Below are 22912 nucleotides of genomic sequence, written 5' to 3'. Positions count from 1 at the left end.
CCCTTCCCCCCTCCCCCGGCCCCCTACCCCCTAAAAGGTAATCTGGATAGAACTTACTGCATTGAATTGATTCCAACTCATAGTAACCCTGAAGACAGACTGGAACTCTGCAGGAGTAGAAAACTCATCTTCCTCTTCTGAGAAGCGGGAGGTTCAAACTGCAACTGTAACCAAATGTACATTCATTACACCACCATGACCTTGCAAGTGGACCAATCAGTAACATTACAATAAAGGATTAAAGAGAGAAGTTTTCAGGGATTCCGTTTTGGATCCACAATCAGTGTTCATGGTAGCACCTGTCAGGAGGTCAAAGGACACATGGCATTTGGTAAACCGGTTGCACTAGACCTCTTTAACGTGTTGAGAAGCAAGGGTGTTACTTTTTTAATTAAATATACCTGGCCCAAGCCATTTGCCATTGCCTCGTATGCATGAGAGAGTTGGACATGGAATAGGAAGCCTGAAGAGGAATTGGTGCATTTGGACTGCAGTGCTGCCAATGAATATTGACGAGTCCCATGGACTGGCAAAAGAACAAACAGGTCTGTCTTGGAAGAAGTACAGCCAGCATGCTCCTTACTGGCAAGAATGGCAAGACTTCATCTCACATATTTTGGACATGTTATCAGGAGACTCTACCAGTCCCTGGAAAAGCACATCACGCTTGGTAAAGCAGAGGGGCAGCAAAAAGGAGAGGAAGCCCTTGACTAGGCAGACTGACACGGTGGCTGCAACAATGGGCTCAAATGTAACAACACCACTTGTGAGGGTGGTGCAGGACCAGGTGGCGTCTCCCTCCCGTGCATTAGGCACACGAGGGGTCAGAACCGACTCCACAGCACCTTACTAAACACAGATTTGGATAGATTTTCCCTAAAGACAGGAGACGGTCGTGGGAGCTTGTTAGGAAGAAGTTTTAAGAAAAGTAAAAGCTGCCCGGATGAGAAAAGGCCAGTAAAGTTGTACCAAGCACATTTCCCCATCACAATCAGATCCCTTTTCCTTTTTCAGGGGTAGCAAGGGCTGTCCTAGGAGAGTTTCATTGGGAAACCTTACCCCATCCACCCTGATCTTCAGGGGGTTTTTCACTCCCCAAACCCAAAGCACATTGTAAAGGAGTGCGATTTGCCAGAGTGGAGAATCCTCAGGGTGAGGGGTGAGAGAGAAGGACACCACCTTCAGAAGGGTGTGCACCTAGATGCAGGATATGTCAACAAACGACAGCGTCACATTTCTGGGTTTTTCCGTAATACAGGGTTTTTTTATGAGTTTATAGCAATACTTTTTTCACTTAACCTGCATATGTAGAGCCTCTTGTCATTCCATTTAAAGTTGAAGATTGTATTTTTTTTTCTATTTCTCTAAAGAAGGCTGTTGGACTTTCTATTGGGATTACATTGACTCGGTAGATCACTTTGGGTGTCATTGATCTTTTAACAACATTGTCTTTCTATTCCACGAATGTGGAACGTCTTCCGTTTATTCACATCTCCACTGACTTTTCAGCAGTGTTGTATGATTTTCATTGTATAAGTCCTTCATGTGTCCTTGGTTAGATTCCTATGTATTTTATTTTCTTAGATGGCATTATAAATGGAACTTAACCTTTGTTTTTTATGAAATAAAAAGGTTCGTTTGACCAACTGTAGCATCTTTTAAGACTTTATGAAATAGAGAAGGGAGTAGTAAGCTACCTGGAAAGAGGGTGGAAGCCTCTAGAAAATGCTTTTATCTTGGTAGGAGTGAAATCACGTTTGTCCAACAAAATTGTCGTCTACTCAACATAAAACAGCTGGGCTTTATTTAAGGTGAAAGAACCGGTTACACAGTTTGACTCTCAGATTGGACCCCCTTTTGGGGGTTCAGCCTGTTTCTAATTGGATTCTGTATGATTCAGGTTGCAATTACAGACCAGAGTCTATCTATCATTTGGAACGAATGTCCCTGCTGCTATTCTTGGAAAAGGAAGTAAGCAGAATGGGACCGTTTGCTCCCCACATGTTTTTGAACAGCTACAAATAAAAAGGGGGGCTTTCAACTTAAAAAGTTTTCTTGTCTCTTCCTATTTCATCTCAAAATGTATTCAGTTCTGAAATTTACCTGGACACTATTTAGTGATGAGGTGATTTAAGTGGTAGAAACAGTAGCAAGACATGCCACCATATTTAGAGGTGCTTGTGGGGCTCAGACAGTCAAGGTCTCTTCCAGTGGATTGTGAATGTACTGTTACTGTAACAAAGGGTAGAACTTACAGTAGGCTGGCCCTGATATTTCAAGTAGAGGACTAGGGGAGCTGATGAATTTGCATGCCTACTCCTCTTGGTTTGATTGTATAAGGAAACTTCCTGGGGCTTCTACCACTAGTCTTTGGTTGGCACTGCAAAGTACATAATAGCATTCCAATTTTCTAAAAATAGACCCAACTCCATTTATAATGACTCTTAGGGACCCTCTACGATAGGCTAGAACTGCCCCTATAAGTTTCTGAGATTGTAACTGTTTACAGGAGTAGAAAGCCCTGTCTTTCTCCCACAGAGCTGCTGGTGGTTTTGAACTGCCAATCTTTCGGATCACAGCCCAACATGAAACCACCATGCCACCAGGCTCCAAGAGATAGACTAGTTTTTTAAAAATTTTAAATGTAGTTTAATCCGTTATCTTATGCGGTCACGGTATTTTGTAGAAATCATAGAAGGATTGTTATACACTGGGTATGATAACTGAGCCAGCTCATGGTCAACACCCTATAATTTGTTGAGTGTTTGTTGAGTTATCATCAGCTTCAAGGAAGTCATAAGAGTGGAGAAATCAGGTCTCTTAAGTATCTTCCCCTCTGCCATCAGGTTCTTGTAACGATGTTTTACTTACTTGAATCAGTAAGAAATACACTCATTGCTGAAAGGCCCTTGGGTGGGCAGATCATTTGTATTCAGCAGCTAGCTGAAAGGTGGGCTGTCCACATCTACCCAACAGCACCACCGCAGAAAGGCCTGGCAGTTAGCTTATGTAAGGTCCCAGCCATGGAGAGCTCTCAGGAGTGCAATTCCACTCTGACTCACTTGAGGTCAGAACTGACTAGACAACAACCAGAGTCTCTCAACAGACATCTACTGAACTTGGCTTAGCTTTGTTCCTGTAGAACTGAGGAAACCAAGATGAGTTAGATGGTTCCAACTGCCGGACCTCAGTCTGGTGAGGACCGGTTGACACCCAGGCAGGTAAGTGACTGCCCATGTGAGAAGAGGAAGTATGGGCAGAAGCGGCTGTGGAAGCAGAGTCGCAACCCCGCTGTATCCCAGAAGGCTCTCAAAAACTTCACAAGGGCGTGACATTTGAACTAAGTCTTGAAAGAATGTGATGGGTGGAGGGGAGTGGAGAGGATTTTTCAGGGAAGGGTTCTCCTCATCTCTCCATCTTTGAGGAGAGCCAAGGATGGAAGCATCTATCAAAGGTATTTTCTTAAAAGACCTTCCTTGACTCCCTTGCAAACAAGAACAGGACAGCTTGTGCACTCTGCTTGCCCCTCAGTCCTGTAATCTCTATCACACCAATTACAACTTTTTTTTTCCCTCTTATAACCTTGAACTCTAAGCCTGCAGGGCATCCATCCAGGCAGAAGCTCTTTAAATTGGAAGTTCCCCTTCCTCCTGGGGGAATCCATCTGACAGTTGTTACCCTGGTGCTTTAAGCCCTGAGCCATTTGGCAAAGTTGTTCACAAAGCCAAGGTCAGGGTTATTTATGTCCTGTCCTGCTTGGGGTTATCTAACTGCCATGGTTACAGATGGCGTTCCTAAACCAGCTGCCCTGTGCAGAGCTGCTGCAGCTAACCAGAGGTCCCACAGGAAGCAGGCACCCTGCATGCCTGTATCTACAACTCTGGCCCTGTTGAGGAGGCACCCACCGGCTTTCCTCTCTGACTGCTTCCATTTCAGCTGAAGCCTGGGAAGGAAAGAATTAAAGGAGCATCATCCTAAGGGCTACTTATTTCCATGCCCAGTGTTAGGAGGGCTGTTACTTGGATATTGCCTCAAACCCTGGGGAATTTGTCACTTGTCTTCAATTAGCCACCCTGGAGTGCGGGGGTGTTGTCAGACCGTTGTGACCCATAGAGTTCTCATTGACTGATTTTCCATAGCTCACCAGGATTTTCTTCCTCTAAACAAAAATCAGACTCACTGCCATTGAGTCTGTCCCACTGTTTAGCGACTGTAGGCCAGGGTTTATGAGAATGTAACTCTTGACGGAGTAGGAAACATCCTCTTTCTCCCTTGGAGCGTTCAGGGTTTCAAACTGGTGTGGTTAGCTGCCCAATGCATGACCTGCAGTGCCCCCAGGCCCCCCACCTCCCTTCTTCCTAGGCTTTTCTTAATCTGGAAACGTCCCTGAAGCCTGTTGGGCGTCAAAGCAACACAGAAGCTCCCACGGATGGCTGGTGGCGGCTGCACATGAGGTTCATGGCTCAGAAATCCATCTTGAACGTGGTGGCCGGCATCACAACAAATTCTACAACCGAACCACTCAGCACAGCCCTTCAGTCGGCCTTAGATACGGTTTCTGAGGCTGTACATCTTTCTGGGAGAGTAGACAGTCTCATCTGCTGACCCTGCACTTAGTGGCTCATGCTAAGCACTGGACAGCTTACCCCCCAAGATCGCCAGTTCAAACCCACAAGCTGTTTCCTGTGGAGATTCACAGCCTCCGAAACCCCAAGGAGCAGTTCTTCTCCGCCTTCTTAGTCACTGGAGTCGGAACCAACTTGATGGCCACCTCATGTTTTTTTAACCGCCCAGTATATCTTGAGTGTCAGATGCCTTTGAACAGCAGTGAGAGTTTGAGAGATTGTCCCAATCTTTGTTATTTTTGGTAGAAGTGACTTGTTAATGTGGGGGTGGCAGATGGAGCAAACACAACAGGCGGCCTCCCAGTTAAACTCGAATTTCAGAAAAACAATGAATGCTTGTCTATCCAGCACACAAAAGCAATATTTGGATGTCCACACAGGACACAATGAAGTGTAAATGAAACCGGGCATTCTCTATTTTACTTGTTCTACCCCCACACACCCTAATGGCAAATGACCGTGTTTATTTTTTCTTGGTCTTTGTCAGAATTTTCATGCACAAAAAACGTCACGGGGACAGAGCCCAGCATGTTCTCCAGGTTTGGCGAGGGGGGTGGGAGCAGGGGCTAGTGCTGGTGCTCACGCCCCCCCCCAACACCCCCACCCCACTGTCTGTGTGAATGACCTGCCTGGATGGGCACCCCGGGTCCTCATTAACTGCCTCCCCAGGGAAGAAGAGACTGGGCCCCGGGCATTTTCATCAGAGCCGCGGCCCGAAGCTGCCCAGGGCAGTCACCTGAAGCAGTGCGGGTGATAGTAATTGATTTTTTTTCCTTTTTAATGAATGCTGGTATTTGTAGGAATTTGCAATGCAAACAGTCTGCCTTTCAAGCAGTGCATATTGTAATTAGAGCATGCTTTTAAGATTCTTTGAAGAACTAAATGTTTATGAAATTCAAATAGGGGTCCCAATCTGCACAATAAAGGGCCCTGGGTGATGTTTCCAAAAAACCCTCTATTTTGTAGATGTAAATATATGCCGTAACTAGTGGGAAGGAACTGGAAGAGTCTGGCTAAGTTTATTCCTATTATTCTTATTTGAAACAGCTGTGACAGGAGAGCCACAGCTGCGGGCCTGTTGTGCTGGGCAGGGGCCCAATGGCCTGAAGTGAACGTGCTCAATGAGCCACCTCCCATGGGCAGCCCCATCACTCTCTACAAATACAGTTTGCCTGGCCAGAGATGTGTCGCACTGGTCTGCCCAGCCTCCCACTTCGGGATGCCAGTGGGTCTTGGCCAGGATGCAAATATATGCAAATGAGCCGGACCGGATGGGTTTGGGAGCAGCCAGCTTTCTCAGAACCCCCTGCCCAGCGCTGCCTCTGGGGCATTCTGCCCGACAGCTCCCGGTGCAGAGCAATTGTCCTTTGGCGCCTGTGGGAGCAGCTGCGAGGCCCGAGTGGCGTGCCCTGCCTGGCCGAGCCTCACCATGTGGCAGGCCTGGACGGTGGCCCACTGCAGGGCCCAGCTCCCAGTGCCTCCTGCCAAGGAGCCAGATGCTGCCATTGGAAAAAATTGCTTCACAATTTGGAAATCTTGGTCCTTTGATCACTGCTCCGAGAGGCTGGAGAGGAGAGGTTCAAAGTGGCGGTTTGAAAACACCAGCGTTGTCTTTCCTCCATCAGCCCCTATTATAGTGTCTCTCATCAGGGACAATGCTCTTAATGCTTTCTTTTTTGCAACCAAGTTAATTCCCGTCCAGCCTTGCCAAAGCCCTTGGCGGGGGAGAGAGGAGGGATGAGTGTCTGCCCCTGTTCCTGGGCCGACCCAGTAACCCTGCCCTCGGGTTATGCATCCATCGCCTGTGGTGTAAGCAGGCTCTTAAGTCCCCGACCCAGTGGTTGTCCTTGGACAAATGCTGCACTCGCTCTCCCTGCAGTTGGCAGCCGAGCCGCTGCACTTTCTCACCGCCCGGCCCCTCTGCTGCCTCGAGCCAGCTTTGTACCCCTGTCCCTTTGAGGGGCCATTGCTCACCCACACCCCAGCCAGCCCCTTAGAGGAGCGTGGGTCACACTGAACTGGGCTTTGGGGATGGTTAGGTGCTACTTGGCCAGTTTCTAGTCACAGCAACCCCACAGTCAGAGTAGAACTGCCCGGCCTCACCGCTCCTCGCCCGTGAATGAGAAGCATCGCTTTTTCCAGAATACCCTATCCCACCCCCCAGGGGTTTGGTGGTGGTTTACTATTCAATATATTTTTTTCTATTGGGAGGAAGATAAAATTGAACGGCCGAACATATCCATGAATAAATGGATTTTCTGAATGATGGGTCATAGAGGACCACCACCACGTCACCAAAAAAAATCCAGTCTCACTCAAAGCTATCCTGTATGGGGTTCCCGAGACTGTAAAACCCCACGGGAGCTGCAGTCAAAGGCATGGGTGGGGGGGGGCGGGGCATATCTGACCACCAAGGCAAGAGTCAGACATGCCTTCACTGCCCATTCTTAGTTACCGATTTTGACACCAACCATTCCTCCCACTCTGTGCCTATACTAAGTTTCACAGTTCATTGTCATAGCCACACAATACTCACAATTGTGGGAGTCAGTGAGGGAAGTTCGTAGGTTACTACTAGTCAGGATCAGTAAACATTACAGATACAATTACTGACCCACAGCAGCACTGTTCCTCAGCCAGCAGCCAAGTCTCTCTCTGGTCTACAGCCTCTTGGCCATGTGGTTGGCCTCTGCCTCTGGACCAGGAAGCCTGCCTGTTACGCCGATCTCATGGTCTCCTTGCCATACGTAGCCTCTGGTGTCAGCCTGGTTCCTTTGCTCAGACCATCAATTTTGTCCCAGTCTGCGGTGCCTCTGGTCTCCAGAGATCCTGGACAATAGTCCTGGGGTTCTCTCTGTGTGTGAGATGGCTCTTAAAGATAAGGCTTTGACAGAGTGAGTTTTGTCCTCTCGGAGACCATGCCCCTGAGGAAACAAAGGGTTTGACTTGATTCACACACTCCACTAAAGTCAGGTCTTAGCCCCACCTTAATCCTGTCCATTAGTGTAGCAGAGAACTCCCTCCAAAATGGGACTATACCTACAGTCATAGAGTTCGGACTTACACAAGCTCACATAAAGGATTATGGCTAGAAGGGCGAGGTTAATTGACTACATCTCAGGAGCAGACCGCCTCATCTTTCTCTCATGGAGTGGCTGGTGGATTTGAACCACCTACCTTGGAGTTAGCAGCCCAACACCTAATCCACAGTGCCACGAGTTAGCAGCCCCAAATCTTTTCCAGCGCCACCTTAATGTTTAAGTTGTAGGGATACAGTACTAAGTAGAAGAGAGGGTGCTCTCGGGAAGAACTTGTTACAAGATTTAAGGTTGTCTGCTTTGTGATGCTGGCAGCCTTGCCCACCTGCCCCTGTGACCCGCTTCTGCTGTGTGCTTAGATGGTTTCCCAGGATGTGCCTGGAACTAGACTTTTTTAAAGTTCTTGATTCATTCAGTAAACATTAGTGGTTCCCTGCTTAATTTTCATAAATGGCTTTATGACATCTCTAATCATATCTTCGTGGGAAAGAGGGTAGTTGAATACCTGAGAAAACACAATAAACCCACTTCCATCAAGTCTTTCCCCTCTCCTAGTGACCGAGCTTGTACATCTTCATGAGAGCAGAGCCTCAGGATTCTCTCGCAGAGGGTCTGATGGGTTTGAACTGTCAACCTTGTGGTTAGCAGTACAATGCTTCCCTCACAATGCCACCATGGACTACACTCAAAAAATCAAAGTCTTCTGTTTGGAAAGGCCATTTGCTGTCCTTGTACCTCATGACCTCTGTGGTTTGGTGCTGCACCTGACAATGAGGTGGCCGGCTGCATGGCCTTTACTGGTTATGAACCACCGTCTACATTCGGAGAGGGTCTCTGGAGTTGTGACTTGAAAACTGTAGTAATCTCTGTCCTACTCAGTATTTAAGTCAACGGGTTACTGCGTGACTGTTGGAGCCAATCAGTGGCTATCACCCATGTGACCTGTTAGTTAAGGGTTTACAGATAGCTTTGATCCCATTAAAGGGCCCTGGAGGTGCTGTGGAATACGCATGGAGCTGCTGACAGCGGTGTCAGTGCTTCAAACCCGCCTGCCACTCATCAGGAGAGAAATGAGGCTACCTGCTCTCCCATCAAGACTGACAATCCGGGAATCGGGCTCTATGAAACAGATCAGATGCAATGACAGTGGTTGGGGGTGGGAATGTTTTTCCTTTTGTTGAAATGCTTGATTCCTTCACATCATTGCCGAGGCCGGGCAAACAGCACAGGGGCCATCTGTGACCTCCTCAGGATGGCTCCCATCTTGCCAGCTGGCAGAGGTCAGACTCACTCCCTACCCTCCCTCCTCCTTCTTTCTTGACACCAACTGTTCGTCCCATGACCCCGACTCATATCCTGAGTTTGAGAATGTGTGCCAGTAGCCCCACACAGAACCCACAGATGATACTCACAATTGACGGGGTTTGTTAGGTGATTTAACCAAAAGTTAGGTGACCCACATGTCGGGGGTCAGTAAACCGTAAGGATACAGCCATCGTCGTTCCACAGCAACGCCTCTCTGAAGCCAGCAGCCATGTGTCTCTCTCGTTCTCAGCCTCTCAGATGAGTCATCCCCTGGCTTCTGCCTAGCTGGGCAGGAAGCCCCCTTGCTGCTCTGCCTCACCGCCCCATGGTCATGACCCTGTCCTTTGCTCTGGTGCCTCTGGTCTCAGCCTCTGCCATAGCAGGCAGACAGCTCAGATGTGCTTGTTTCCCTGGTGGCCCTTCCTCCTCGATGGCCCTGGGGTTTCTGTGTGTTCCTGCTTCAGAGGATGGCTCGTTACACGGAGATGAGGTTTTTGCCTTGCAGCAGACCACACCCCCAAAGAAACAAGGGTGGTGACTTGAGTTACACCTTCCAGGAAGGTGGAGACTCAGAATACCACCCATCTTAATCCTGTAACAGAACTCCCTCCCGAGTGGGATTATAACCCCCAACAAAGAGGCGAGAATTTACAGTACATCACATAAGGAATTGTGGATAGAAAGGCCTTTTTAGTTGACGACATCTCAGTGACCATTGGAAGCAAGCCTTCTGTGTATTAAAGACTAAGGAACCAAGACACAAGTGACAATGAGTTCCATGCCTTCGCTATCCATTCTGAGTCAGATACATGGAGAGTGTGGGTCTGCAATGACAAAATGACAGGGGGAGAGCTGGGGATCACAGAGGTGTTTATTCACAGGCGGAGCAGAGGTCAAAAACCGAGATGAAGCAATGAAGGTAGCACCTGAACCCTGGGAAACAGGAGGTGAGAAGGGAGTGTGTGGAGTTGTGGGATGTCCTTAGATGAAGGCAGCTATGGAGGCCGAAGCTCTGTGGCTGTCCAGAGAAGCAGCTGGAATCTAACAGGCATCTAGGTGGAACACTGGCTTCCAAAAGACACCCCCCACCTCCCACGTATCTGTGAATCAGCTACATGCCATAGCCAAGGGGAATCAAGGTCGCTGGTGCCCAGAGGGAGTCCAGGGGCACAGATGGGTCTTGACGACTAGCTGAAAGTTTGACGGTTGAAAATCACCCAGTGGCATCTTGCATCTTAGAAGACAGGGTTGATGATCTGCTTCTGGGAGGTCACAGCCTTAAAACCATACAGAGCAGTTCTACTCTGCCCACCTAGGGTCAGAGCCCTGGGATGGAATGGAGTCGGGGTGGCCATGAATTGAAGGCAGATAATAGCATCAACAGCTGTGGGCAGATGGAGCCCCTAGTGGTGCACACACATAGTTAACGAACATGTGCTGATGTTAACCAAGGCAGTGGAGGTTTGAGCCTACCCAGAGGCCTGGCAGGGAACTTCCATGGGGGTGGGGGCGTGGGGCGCAGGGACCCTTGAAAAGCCCATGGAGTGTGGTTCTGCTTGGGGGAGACAGAGGGGTACATAGAGCCAGAGACAGGGCAGCATGAGGACTCAGCCTGATGTCGCTGGCTTTGACCGTAGAAGGAGGCCACAGGGCAAGGAACACAGGCAGCATCTCAAAGATGGAAAAGGCAAGGGAGTGGATTCTCCCCTGGAGCCTCCAGAGGAGCCCAGCATTGCCAATACCTTGACCTTAACCTCAGGAGACGTGTCAGACTTCTAACCGGCAGGACTGTGAGAAAAGACCTTGGTGCTGTCTTAAGACAGTAAACGTGTGGTACTTTGTCACAGCGACCATAGGAAACCAATACCTCCGCCAAGAGAAAATGAATAGTTGGGATTGCCCAGCAATGCAGTAAATATTATATTGAGGTCGTGCTACTCTTGTGATAGAAGATATTTAGCCAGAAGGTAGCTCCACTCCGGGTGCTGTAGAGAGCTGTGCATCTGGAGCTGGGAGAAGGAGCGGACTCTGTGCCTCGTTCGTACTTAGGGACCCTTTCTCTTGCGGTAAAACGGGTAAAGATTTCAACGGAGGGCTTAGCCCCTGGCCTTGCCCTCCTCGGTCACGTTCAGAAGTGTCCCTTCTTAATACTGCAGAACCTGACTGATGGCCAACATTTTAAACTGGATCATCCCAGAGGAGATGATGTGTTTGAATGTGGGATTTGTGTTCAGAAGTTCACTAGTTTTTAGCTGTTTCTCTCCTTTTTGGTATTTGTTTGCTTTTTTAAAAGCCTTTGGTCATTTGAAATCTGAATACCGGTAGATAGAAATGGTTTCTTTTTCTGATACCACCTCCCTCCCTCCCCTTTTCCTTGCTTTCAGAAAGTAGATTTGCTTGACCCCCTGATTTGGGGGCTGTAGGGGCAGTGAGTCAGTAGGGTGGGTACTGAGTTCAGCTCTGGTCCCAGGCTCAGTAGAGATTGCCTTTTTCGCTGTGGTTAATGCTGGCATTCTTTCTGGGATATTACCTTTGTTTGATGGAGTTTCCTGCCCATATTTCTTTCTGGAATCGTCAGTGTCATCAGCTGACAGATCATCTTTCACATCAATACCTCCTCCCAGAAAATTCCTGAAGAGCAGCTGTGAGATGGTTGGATGGGTACATGATTATTTTCCATGTTCAAGGGTAACTGCAAAACAGTTGTTCTAGCTAATTGGTTATTTACCATTCAATTGGAAACCTTTTAAAATCTAACCCATTAAATGTACACCAGTAATTAAGTGTAAACTCTTTCAGGAGCTGTAGAAAAATAAAGCAAGATCATTAAAAAACTGCCCGTGCCTCTTATTTGTATGAAAGCTAAAGACGCCTACAGCCCAGCAGTTCCATCTCTGACAACCACCCCGCAGAAAAGCTGTACCCATGTGTTCTTCAAAGGCATCCACGAGAGTGTTCATCCTCGCGCCTCATAATAGGTCCCATTTGGAAACAACCCACTGTCCACCAGAGGTGGATAGGATAAATGGTGGCCTTATCCATTCAGTGAATACTCTGTAGTCATGAGAATGAATGAATTGCGCATATCAATATTGATGAAATTCAGACATACAGTGCTGAGTGAATGGAGCTAAACACAATGGAGTAAATACTGTGTAGAGCCGTGTATCCAAAGTTCAAAAAGGCAGACCAGAGCTAATGCCTGCAATTGGAGGCTGGACAGTGGTTACTTTGGGGAGGTGACAGGATGATTGTGATAGGAAGGAGCAAGATGAGGGTCTCTTCTGTTTCTTCTGGGTGCACCAGCATGTTCACCTTATGGAAGTGGATTGAGTTGTGAACATGATTTGTGCACTTTTCTGAATACATGTTATACTTTACGTGAAAAAGTCGGCCTCGACAACTTTGGACTCACCATTGTGGGCATAGTTCCTGGAGGCAGGTTTTTTATAATGTGTGCTCTAATGATTTCATTTTTGATGGCTCATATGACAGTTTGTATGACAGCTAAGCTAAATCATTCAGGGAATACTCAGGGGTCCGGACGATCAAAGGCAAGGTGGTCTCAAGCAGGCTTATCTGACCTTGGCTCAGGCGGTGAGGGGGTTTGTGTCTTTGGAAATTTTAGAAACTATGACAAAACTATCTAAAACCTGTTCTCAATATCACAGTGCCCCCGTAGTTCGCTGGGGGCTGGGGAATCCTTCGTTGGTCAAGTTCTAAGCAATTGCTGCAATTAGTATTGGGTTGTCATTTCATTCATACATAGACATGTATGAGGAGGCTTCAAAATGTTCATTAAAAGTGGGATTAAAAAACAGTCGAACTTCAAAATGTTCATGGGATTTATTATGAAAAAAATTATACATGCTGGAAACCACAAGGTCATCAGTTAGAAGCCACCAGCTGCTCCTTGGGTGAAAGATGGGGCATTTTACTCCTGTGAGGAGCAGAGCATGGCAGGAATGGCTGTGGGGTGCCAGGCGAAGCTGCATAATGACTCCCCTGCTGAGAGCTTGGTGGGGGTGGGATGGGGGGGTCAGTATACCTGGTGTACCTGTGCCTGACTGGCAGGACTGGGTAGCCTTTTGGCCCTGGAAGCTGCAGCACCAGTGGACCTGGCTGCTCTTAGGCTTGAGTAGCTCAGATGTAGATCTTAATGGGGGGAGAACTGTAACCTTCACTACCTAAGCTGCACTTTTACAGAGCCAAACATTAGACCTGTGCATCTGAGAAAATGCCTGCCTGGCTCTTTTGTTTTTGTGTTTTTTTAGGATTTGTGTTCCATATACAATACGAAAAAAGCAAATTGTGTGGAAGCTTACAACGTTTATGGACAAGTACAAAGGAAAGCAGATTGGAAACAAGTGAAAGGAGCCGTGCACTGGCTGTTAGTAGCGATTAGAAACCCCTGGCATACGTTTAGGGCTGCAGTTGAGTACTGACTAACTTGGAATTTCTTGGCACATTAAGGTGAAAAGGGGAATATAGAGTATAAGGTTCTCATATGAATACAGTTTTGCCTAAGCAGATAGACATTTTCCTGGTGCTAAGTTCAAGAAGGAAATTCAAGCTCAGGTGTATAGATATATAATGTCCCATAGCCATTCCAGCCATATGTGTCAGTGTGATGCTCAGCTAACGTTAGAATCTGTGCCAAGTTCTCGAGGTGGTTAATGCTTGCCGCTGCATTAAACCAGCTAGTGAGAATGTTCCAACCCCACAGAATCTGAAGTCTCAGTGAGCATCAAGTCACCCACCATTCAGTCACCCACCATCCAGTCAATGCTGACAGACAGCAACGCTGTGGGACAGAGCAGAACTGCTGCTAGGGGTTTCTAAGACCAGAAACCTGCAGGGCAGTGGAAAGCCTCATGTGTTGTCTTTGGAGCGGCTGGTGGTTTCAAACTGGTGACTTTGCTGTTAGCAGCCCAATGCTTAGCCCACCAGGCCACCAGATAGCCTCTGAATGTCTTTCAGGGAGCCCTGGTGGCATAGTGGACATGAGTTTGGAGTTTGAATGTCTCTCTGCACCTTCGTTCTTGCTCTCAACGTTCTTGCTCATTTACTCGGCATGTAGTGGTCAGAAGGGCTTTTGGGGGGCAGATCTGATTGTATCCTCTCACGGGCCACACCCCCTCTCCTGCGAGTCAGAGCTGTTAGAATGGAAGACTCAAAGCCTCCCACCCCATAGCTATTCCCGTCATGCTCTGCTCTGGCTCCCTTTTTGTTGTTGCTATTCAAGCCCCTGCTCGCCCTGTGAAGGGGGTGCCTCTCTGCTAAGCAGTCTCCTTCCTTTGAATTGAGCTGCATCTTGGGAGGCTCAGGACCCTCCCCTCCTGTCCCCAGTACCTGTCTCAGGACTGTTTCTCCCTCTCACCAGGGAGCAGAGACAGGCTCAGCTTTGGCTCATAGTTGCCTCCCCAGCGGCATACACAGTGCCTGGTGGGCAATAGGGGCTGGTTGATGCTTGCAGGAAAGGAGCTGTCAGCAGCCTTGGACCTGCAGCATGGTTGCAGTATCTGTGGCACCTTCCTGAGAGATTTCCCCCTGAGGCACAGGGATCACATCCCTTCTTTACCCAAAATGTTCAAAGGCCCCGTTTCCCACCGTTGCAGTCCACACCCTGGTTTTAGCACTCGTGGTTTTGAATGCATCCCTCCCCGTCCGTCCGTGACGTCCCTGGTGGCACACGTGCTTACTCTGCTTGGCTGCCAAGGAAAGGCTGCAGGCTTTGGTCCACCCAGAGGCATTGAGAAGAAAGGCCTGGCAGTCCACCTTGAGAAACCGGCCATTGATACCCTGAGGAGCTTGAGGTTCTTCTCTGGCTGCATGGGTCACCTGGAGTTGGAGGCCACTGGACAGCAGCTGGCTTTCCTTCGTCCTAGAACAAAGCTCTTCAGGCGCCCATCCTCCGTGTCCCCTTACCCTTCTCTGCATGTCCCCGTCTCCACAGTCCATGCCCCCATCCCTCTGCCGCCTCTTGCATGCTGCCTCCCCTTGTCTGAACTTGGAGCCCGCCTTTCACACGCCCAACTTCGCTAGCTGAGCTCCAGCAGAGTTACTCCCATAGCATATCTTACCTGTGAGTGGGCAGCTAGGGCCTGTACGGGAGGTGTGTGAACTGAGGACAGCGTGCATTTTTCCTCGGGTACTCTGCGAGCCAGTTTTAACTGGCACCGCTGCCACCCCGCAGGCTGTGGTTTTAAGCTTCTGTTTCTGAGGGGAAACACATGCCCAGCGGCAGAGCCTCCTCTTCCTTTAAAAATCCCGCTCGGAAGACCTCATGGGTCTCTGACTGCAAGGGGACAGCTTTGTGACATGCCTACATGGAAGCAAAATGGAATAGTGTGCCGTCCATCTGTCCGTCCCAAGGGAAGGCTGCCCAGATCCACAACATTTGACCAATGAAGGATTTTTTTTTTTTTTTTTTTTTTTGCGAGCTAGGTATCACCTCCCGGAATCACACCTGCCGTCCACTCCACTCCTAGCGGCTGGAGGCCATACCCTGACCACTCCTGGGCTGAGACTAATCTCCACCTGCATTTGCTTTTCAACAGGCGGATTTAAACTGCAATATCCAAGATGATGCCGGGGCTTTTTATGGCGTGACCAGCCAGTACGAGAGTTCTGAAAATATGACGGTCACCTGTTCCACCAAAGTTTGCTCCTTTGGGAAGCAAGTGGTAGAAAAAGTAGAGGTAAGTTGGCCGGTCTTCTGAAACCTTGGTGCAGAGGCATGCCTTGCTCTCTTGAAGCCAGCAGTGAGACCGAGTTTTCCTTTTGTGATGTCTCCTCCCTCCCACCGATTCCCGGTGACTTTAAAAAAAGACACAACGAGGCATCAAGGAACAAGAGATCGTGTCGTTGTAAAGGTGGGTGAGTGCAGAGTGGAGACTCAGAGTCCATCGGTTGGCAACTGAACACCGCCCTGCTGAGGGGTTTTGGGGAGGAGACGAGCTAATCAGGGTGCAGAGTAGCAAGGATGAAACATATAACTTTTCTCTAGTTCTTTAACGCTTCCTCCCCCCAATAGCATGATCCCAATTCTGCCTTGCAAATCTGGCTAGACCAGAGGATGAACATTGGTACAAATAGCAACTGGAAACACAGGGAATCCAGGATAGATGCCTCCTTCAGGACCAGTGGTGAGAGGGGCGAGGTCTGGAACGTGAAGGGAATGTGGGGTAGAAGGGGGGAACCAATTACAAGAATCTAAGTATAGCCTCCTCCCTGGGGAATGGACAGCAGAGAAGAGGGCGGCGGGAGACGTTGGACAGTGTAACTTAGGACAAAACTATAATAATTTATGAATTTTGAAGGGTTCAGGAGGGAGGGGGGAGGGAAGGGGGAAATGAGCAAATGATATTGAGGGCTAAAGTAGAGGGCAAACATTTTGAGATTGATGAGGGCAACAGGTGTACATATGTGCTTGACTCAATGGATGTATGTATGGGCTTGTGATAAGAATTGTACGAGCCCTCAATAAAATAATAATAATAATAAAAAGACACAACCATCTGAAGGTCCCAGGTGGAAGGAAGGTCGGGAAAAAGATGAGGCTTTCGCCTCCTGTAAAGAGTTCACGGTCTCGGAAGCCCACGGGGGCAGTCCTGCCCCATCCAGTAGGGTCCGTAGGAGTGTGGTTTGGTGCAGTGGCCGCCCTCGTGAGGGAGAAGGCAAGCAGGACACGCGGGACCTGCCGACTCTAGTCTGTGTTGCCCTGCCCATAGTGTCCACCTCTGCATGAGACCTTGTGGGGTGCCCTGGATGGACGCCTGAGTTACACACAGAACTGTCACCTCCCCCAAACAGGAGGGTCCCAGGGACATCCTTCCCACCCCTCCCCCAGGTCCCAGGGGACACCTGGGCATTGTTGATAGGCATGCAGGATGGCCTTGAGCACCGGCTCCTGCCCCAGGAACCCCAGCACCTGGAGTCTGAGAGTGCTGCTTTTGCCATTCAGACACCCCTTGTTTGAATGGCTTTGTTGTTCTGAACATACCTCGTTAGGGAGCGCACTGCCATCAGGTCAGTTCACTTCCAGTGACTGTCAGACAGGGGTCAGTCACCTATTTATGGCTCTTAGATTTTATGCCTCTTCTTTTAGAAGAATGCATTTAAAAAAATCATTTTATAGGGGGGGAGGCTCTTACAAATCTTATGACTATCCATCATTCAGTTGTATTAAGCACACTTGTACATATGTTGCCATCATTTCCAAAACACTTTCTTTCTGCTTGAGCCCTTGGTATCAGCTCCTCTAGCCCCTCCCCCTCCCCCAAGAACGCCTGCTTTCGTGAGAGTGGTCGCTCTGGGTGAGTCCTGTTAAATTGACATTGCATTTAGAGTTGGACTTTGCAGTGTGGATGGGTGTTCCGAGGGCAGTTTGTAGTTGACATAGTCCCGTGTCACGAGCCTGGCGGTGACAAAACCATGATGTGGAGGAGTGAGAAGGGGCGTTGGAGGCAGTGGGGTGAGGCCAAGGGTTTTTTGGTTTGGGGGTTTGGATGTTTTTTTTTAAAAAAAAAGATCTTGGGTGGTTCAGTGAGGGTTTGGGGATGCTGCAAATGCTCAGAGGTTCCTGGGTACCAGAGGGGCCTTGTGAAGATTGTGTTATGGGTGGAACATCCATAGAAGGAGCCCTGGTTGCCTAGCGGTTACTCGATGGGCTGCTAACTGCAAGGTCAGCTGTTTGAAACCAGTAGCCACTCCGAGGGAGAAAGACTCCTCTAAAGAGTTCGTCTCAGGAACTCACAGGGGCAGCTCATTCTACCTTTTCCTATAGGGTTGCTAGGAGTCGGAGGCACCAACGTGGTGGCAGTGAGTTTGGTTTTCGGGGTGTGCTGACAGAAGAGGGGCTGGGCGTGTGGACTAGGTTGTCAGTCAGGGCTCCATGTGTCATAAAACCACTTTACGAAAGCGAGTGTAGCCATCATTCTGAGCAGAACCTTGAAAGTACTAGGGTATTAAAGATAAAGGAGAAGAGGCCAAGGTTGTACACTTGGCAGAACAGGACTGCCCCCAGCAGAGAGAAGGAGAGCGTCCCAGAGGAGGTAGCCTGTGGATCTGGAATTTGGGGGAGGCAGGACATTCCAGTGAAGAGTGTTACAGCTGTGGGCGTCAGGTGTGAGTGGCAGACAGAAGGGGAAGACGAGTGCTGGGCTAATCCAGGTTCATTTGAGGATGGCAGTCACTGCCGGGGAGTAGAGGAGTGCGTGCAGACGGAGCTGACAGTGCAGGAGCGCTGGAGGGGCGAGGTGAAGAGGGGAGGGGAGAGAGTATATCTGTACAAAGAGGCAGAGGTGAGAGACCTGGAACCAGGGGGCTTTCTGCTGTGAAGGAAGAAGCCATTACTTGTCCGTGGTTGGGAACATGGTAGGTGAAGGCTATGTAATGCTACCATACAACTGAGTCATGAAGGATACTTTTCTGTACATGAATAAAAAACAAGTGTGTGTGCGTGTGCGTGTGTGTGTGTGTGTGTGTGTGTGTGTGTCTCCTCACACACCCCAACTGGCTTGTCAGTGGAGAGCAGGGAATTTAAGTGTCTGAGTTTCCCCAGTGGGTCCTTAGATACTGGTTCTCAACCTTCCTAATGCTGCGACCCTTTAATATAGTTCATGTTGTGGTGACCGCCCCCCCCAACCATAAAATTATTTTTGTTGCTACTTCATAACTGTCATTTTGCTACTGTTATGAATCGGGTGACTCCTGTGAAAGGGTCATTCAACCCCCAAAGGGGTCTCGACCCACAGATTGAGAACCACTGCCTTAGATACTAAAACAACCCCTACACACACACACACACACACACACACAATTAGTTCCTCACTGTGTCTTTAAGGTTTTGTAGGGTAAAGTTGGAACAAGTGCCTATGGTTTTACCTTAGCCTGCTGGCTCTGTTGGGTAAGCATTGGACTGCTACCTGAAAAGTTCGAACACCCCAGCCGCTCCCTCAGAGAAAGATGAGGCTATCTAATCCTGTAAAGATTGACAACCTGGGAACCCTGTGTAGGGTCACTGTGAGTTGCTTGATGGCAGTTAGGTTGGGTTTGGGAGCTTTCTCTTTCTGTAAGGGTAGCCGTTTCAGAAACCCACAGGGCAGATCTGCTCCGTCCTATCGGGTCTTGGAATTGGAATGGAGGGGGTGGCGGCAAGCTTGATTTTCTTTGGAGTGCAAGAAAGGGGTCAGAGGCTTGTCAGTGATTCACAAGTTGCAAGGGCAGCAAGTGAAGGTAATTATGGTGGAGAATTAGTTTCAATTAGGAAGGGCTGACTCCAATCTTTTCTAAAGCAAACAAACAAAAAATAAATAAACCCATACTCACGGCATCACGTTATTGTCTACTCATAGCAGGGTAGAAGCGTCCCCTGCAGGCTTCCGAAACTAAATCTTTACAGGAATAGAGAGCCTGATCCTTCTCCCACAGACCGAGCAGTTGGTTGTTTTGAACGGCTGACCTTGCAGTTAGCAGCCCAACACATAGCCACAACAGCTCCTAATCATTACACAGTGAGGGCAAATTTACATTATATATTAAAGAGCAAGTAAACCCACCCATGAACTTGGAAGTCAGTAGCCAACTGTGCATCCAAAGCTCTGTGCAAGTTCAGGGAGCAGAGAAAGGTTGATTTTGATGGGTTAAATCCAAGGAGTTTTCATGGAGGGACTAATATTTTGGCAGGCAAAATTCCGTATCTCTTGATTCTTTTGTATTTGGTATGAAATGGGAGCCTGCTTTTATTTTCTTTCAAATCGAGAGCATTTGTGTCAAAGTCACTTATTAAATGATTCATCCTTTCCCATCTAAACTGATCTGCCCCTTAAAATGACCAAATATATACTGGGAGTTCCTGGATTCTCTGTATACTGTTCCAGTCACTCTCCTGCTACAATGTTGATTCAGTGACATTGGCTTTATAGTATATTCCCTTACGTGCCAAAGCAAGTCAGTCTCATTCCAATTTTTCATATTTGTTCTAAGCAAGTGACCAGCAATTAGTATTACAAATAATGAAATCATTCAAAAATGTAAAATGGGGTGGAGCATGTTTGGGCCATCTAATTGAAATTGCATTAAATTAAGCTATTAATTTGTAGAAAATGGATTCATTTTTGTTGTTAAATCTTCCCAACCAAGAACCTTTGCATTTCTATCTTGTTTCTTACACACACGCACCCCACACACCAGGGGGTAACCCCCCAAATCTCTGCTGGGTGGAGCTCTCATAGTACACATTTTTCCCGGTAGGCAAGCATCAAGCAATTCTCTCTGAGCTAGTGCACCCAGTGGTGTTGCCTAGGAAGGTTCTCTTTGGTCACAGTGAATTTTTTCATAAAAGCACTTTTGCTCAAACCTCGTTTTTTGTGATGGCTGTTTCAAGAAAGAACAGTGTGTGGCTATGAAATTTTCTTTCCTGCTCAGGAAAAATGCCACAGAAACTGTTGTGATGTTGAACAGTTTAAAAGGACAGTGCTATGGGAAAAACTCAAGTGTACAAGTGGTTTTCATGTTTCAAAAAAGGTAATATGTCGATTGATGACAAACCTCATTCTGGATATCTGTCAACTTCCCAGACAAAAATGTCCACAAAATTCTTACACTTGTGCTTGAAGACAGGCGACGGACCATTGAAGAGATGGGGAAGTTTTCTGGACTATCTTGGAGCTTGATTCAGCAAATTTTAGTAGAGATTTGGGAATGATAAGGGTCGCTGCAAAATTTGTGTCTTGAGTTCTGACTGGCCAGGGAAAAGAGCATCAAATGGAAACATGCTGTGCTTTGAAAGAACAGCTCCGAATTGACCCAGCCTTTTATCCAAGGTCATTACTGGTGAGGAGACGCAGTGCTATTCTTACAACCCTGAGAGCAAACATCAATCAAGCCAGTGGAAGACTCCATCATCATCTTGCCCCCAAAAAGCTCGTCAAGTGAAATCAAAGATCAAGACGATGCTCATTTGTTTATTTGATGGGAGGGGGATGGTGCACTTGGAGTTTGTTCTACCAGTCAGGCTGTTAGTCATGTGTTTTAGTTTGAGATTCTAAAAAGATTACATTGCAGCGTGAGACAAAAAAGGCCTGCTTTGTGGCAGATGGGGGACTGGTTTTGCCGCCACAACAATGCACCTGCTCATGCATCCATCTCAGTGCACCAGTTTTGGCAAAAAAGCAGCATGCCTCTCTTGCCCCATGCACCTTATTCACCTGACCTCACTCCATGCAACTTCTTTTTGTGTCCTCAAATGAGGATATGAAAGGACAGCGGTTTGATGACGGATGTAGAAGAGGTGCAGAAAAAATGAGGGAGGTGTTGTCAGCCATTCAAACAGATGAATTTGAAAATGTTTTCAAGAATGGAATCACAGATTTGACAAATGTATTAAGTATAATGGGGAGTACTTTGAAGGTAATAAGGTTGTTGTGACCTTCAGGATGGATGATGGCTCAATGGCAAAAAGACTCAAATTCTTACAACTGGCCTAATAGGAAACATCATGAGAAATGGAAAAAGACTGAAGTTGTCAAGGATTTCATCCTGTTTGGATGCACAAACAATGCTCAGGGGAACAGGAGTCAAGAGATCAAAAGATGTGTTGCTACACAAGACCTATTTAGAGTATTGGAAAGCAAGGGTATTACTTGAGGACTAAGATGTGTCTGATCTAAGCAATGGGATTTTCCATGGAATCATATGCATGTGAAATTTGGACACTGACCAAATGAGAACCAATGAAGAATCAACGCCTTTTAATTTTGGTGCTGGAGCAGAATTTTAAAAGTACCACAGACTGCTAAAAGGACAAAGCAATCTGTCTTGGAGGAAGTTTGGCCAGAGTGCTCCTTATGGGCAAAGACAGCAAGACTTTAACGTGCTTTTGTCTTACACACATATTGTCAGGAGACACCAGTCCCCGGAGAAGGATGTCATGCTTCGTAAAGTGAAAGGGCAGTGAAAAAGAGGAGGTGTTCAAGGAGATGGAATGACACAGTGGCTGCAACAAGGGGCCCAAGCGTCGAATATTTGTGAGGATGCTGCAGGACCGGGCAGTGTTTCCTTCTGTTGCGCACAGGGGTTCTATGGATCAGATCCACTCAATGGCGCTGAACACACACTCATGAACCAAAATCAATGTGATGGCAGTGAGTTTGGTTTTAGATTTTGGAAGATGAATAATAAAGGCTCCCATACTTGCTTTTATCCCTCATTGTTTTCCAGATGTATCATTAATCCAGTGTTAATCCATCTTTACATATAATACGAGGTAAACTTCCAATAGTACATCTTTCTTGAAAATTAAAAAAAAAAAAAAAGGTTGTGTAAAAAAAATTAAATACATAGCTTTGGAGGGGGGAAATTCTGTTTCTTGGGGGGTACACTCATATATATATATATATTAAAATGATAGTCTATATCATATAGATCTATCCCTGTCTTATTAAATATATTCCTAATATTATATAACATAATTCTTTGTCTAGATTCTAATTGCTGGAATAGAGAAACACTATTGGTTTTTGTATATGAACAATGGGACTTATTGTGGGAAAATGGAATTAGAAAATAATTGAATTTTTCCACCAACTTTTTAAAGTCGCTTCACATCAGCGGTTCTCAACCTGTGGGTCGCAACCCCTTTGGGGGTCAAGCGACCCTTTCACAGGGGTTGCCCGATTCATAACAGTAGGAAAATTGCAGTTATGAAGTAGTAATGAAAATAATTTTATAGTTGGGGGTCACCACAACATGAGGAACTGTATTAAAGGGTTGCAGAATTCGGAAGGTTGAGAACCACTGCCTTATATGTTTATTCTTTCTGTTATTCCCCCTACCAAATTCGCTTTGGACTATTGTGGGGTTTTGTTTGTTTGTTTCCCTTCCCTGAAGGTCATGGGTTTCTTTTGTATGGTCATAGCAGCAGTAAAACATAAAAGGTCC

The 22912-nt window shown here is 47.4% G+C and overlaps 1 protein-coding gene across 4 annotated transcripts in view; it reads left to right on the top strand.

Moving 5' to 3' along the window:
- TEAD1 (TEA domain transcription factor 1) overlaps positions 1-22912 on the top strand; it is a 219926-nt gene that overhangs the window by 186331 nt on the left and 10683 nt on the right. For all 4 annotated transcript variants that reach the window (XM_045290952.1, XM_045290951.1, XM_045290950.1 and 1 more), the window contains one exon: positions 15529-15669. In XM_045290952.1, the coding sequence (XP_045146887.1) occupies positions 15529-15669 (141 nt within the window). The remainder of the gene's footprint in view (positions 1-15528; positions 15670-22912) is intronic.

The sequence above is a fragment of the Echinops telfairi genome, unplaced genomic scaffold (assembly GCF_000313985.2).
Source record: "Echinops telfairi isolate 266 unplaced genomic scaffold, ASM31398v2 ScPeMD7_60;HRSCAF=208, whole genome shotgun sequence".
NCBI classification, from domain to species: Eukaryota; Metazoa; Chordata; class Mammalia; order Afrosoricida; family Tenrecidae; genus Echinops; species Echinops telfairi.
Note: the sequence above shows the minus strand (reverse complement) of the source record. Positions and strands in the feature narration are given on the sequence as shown.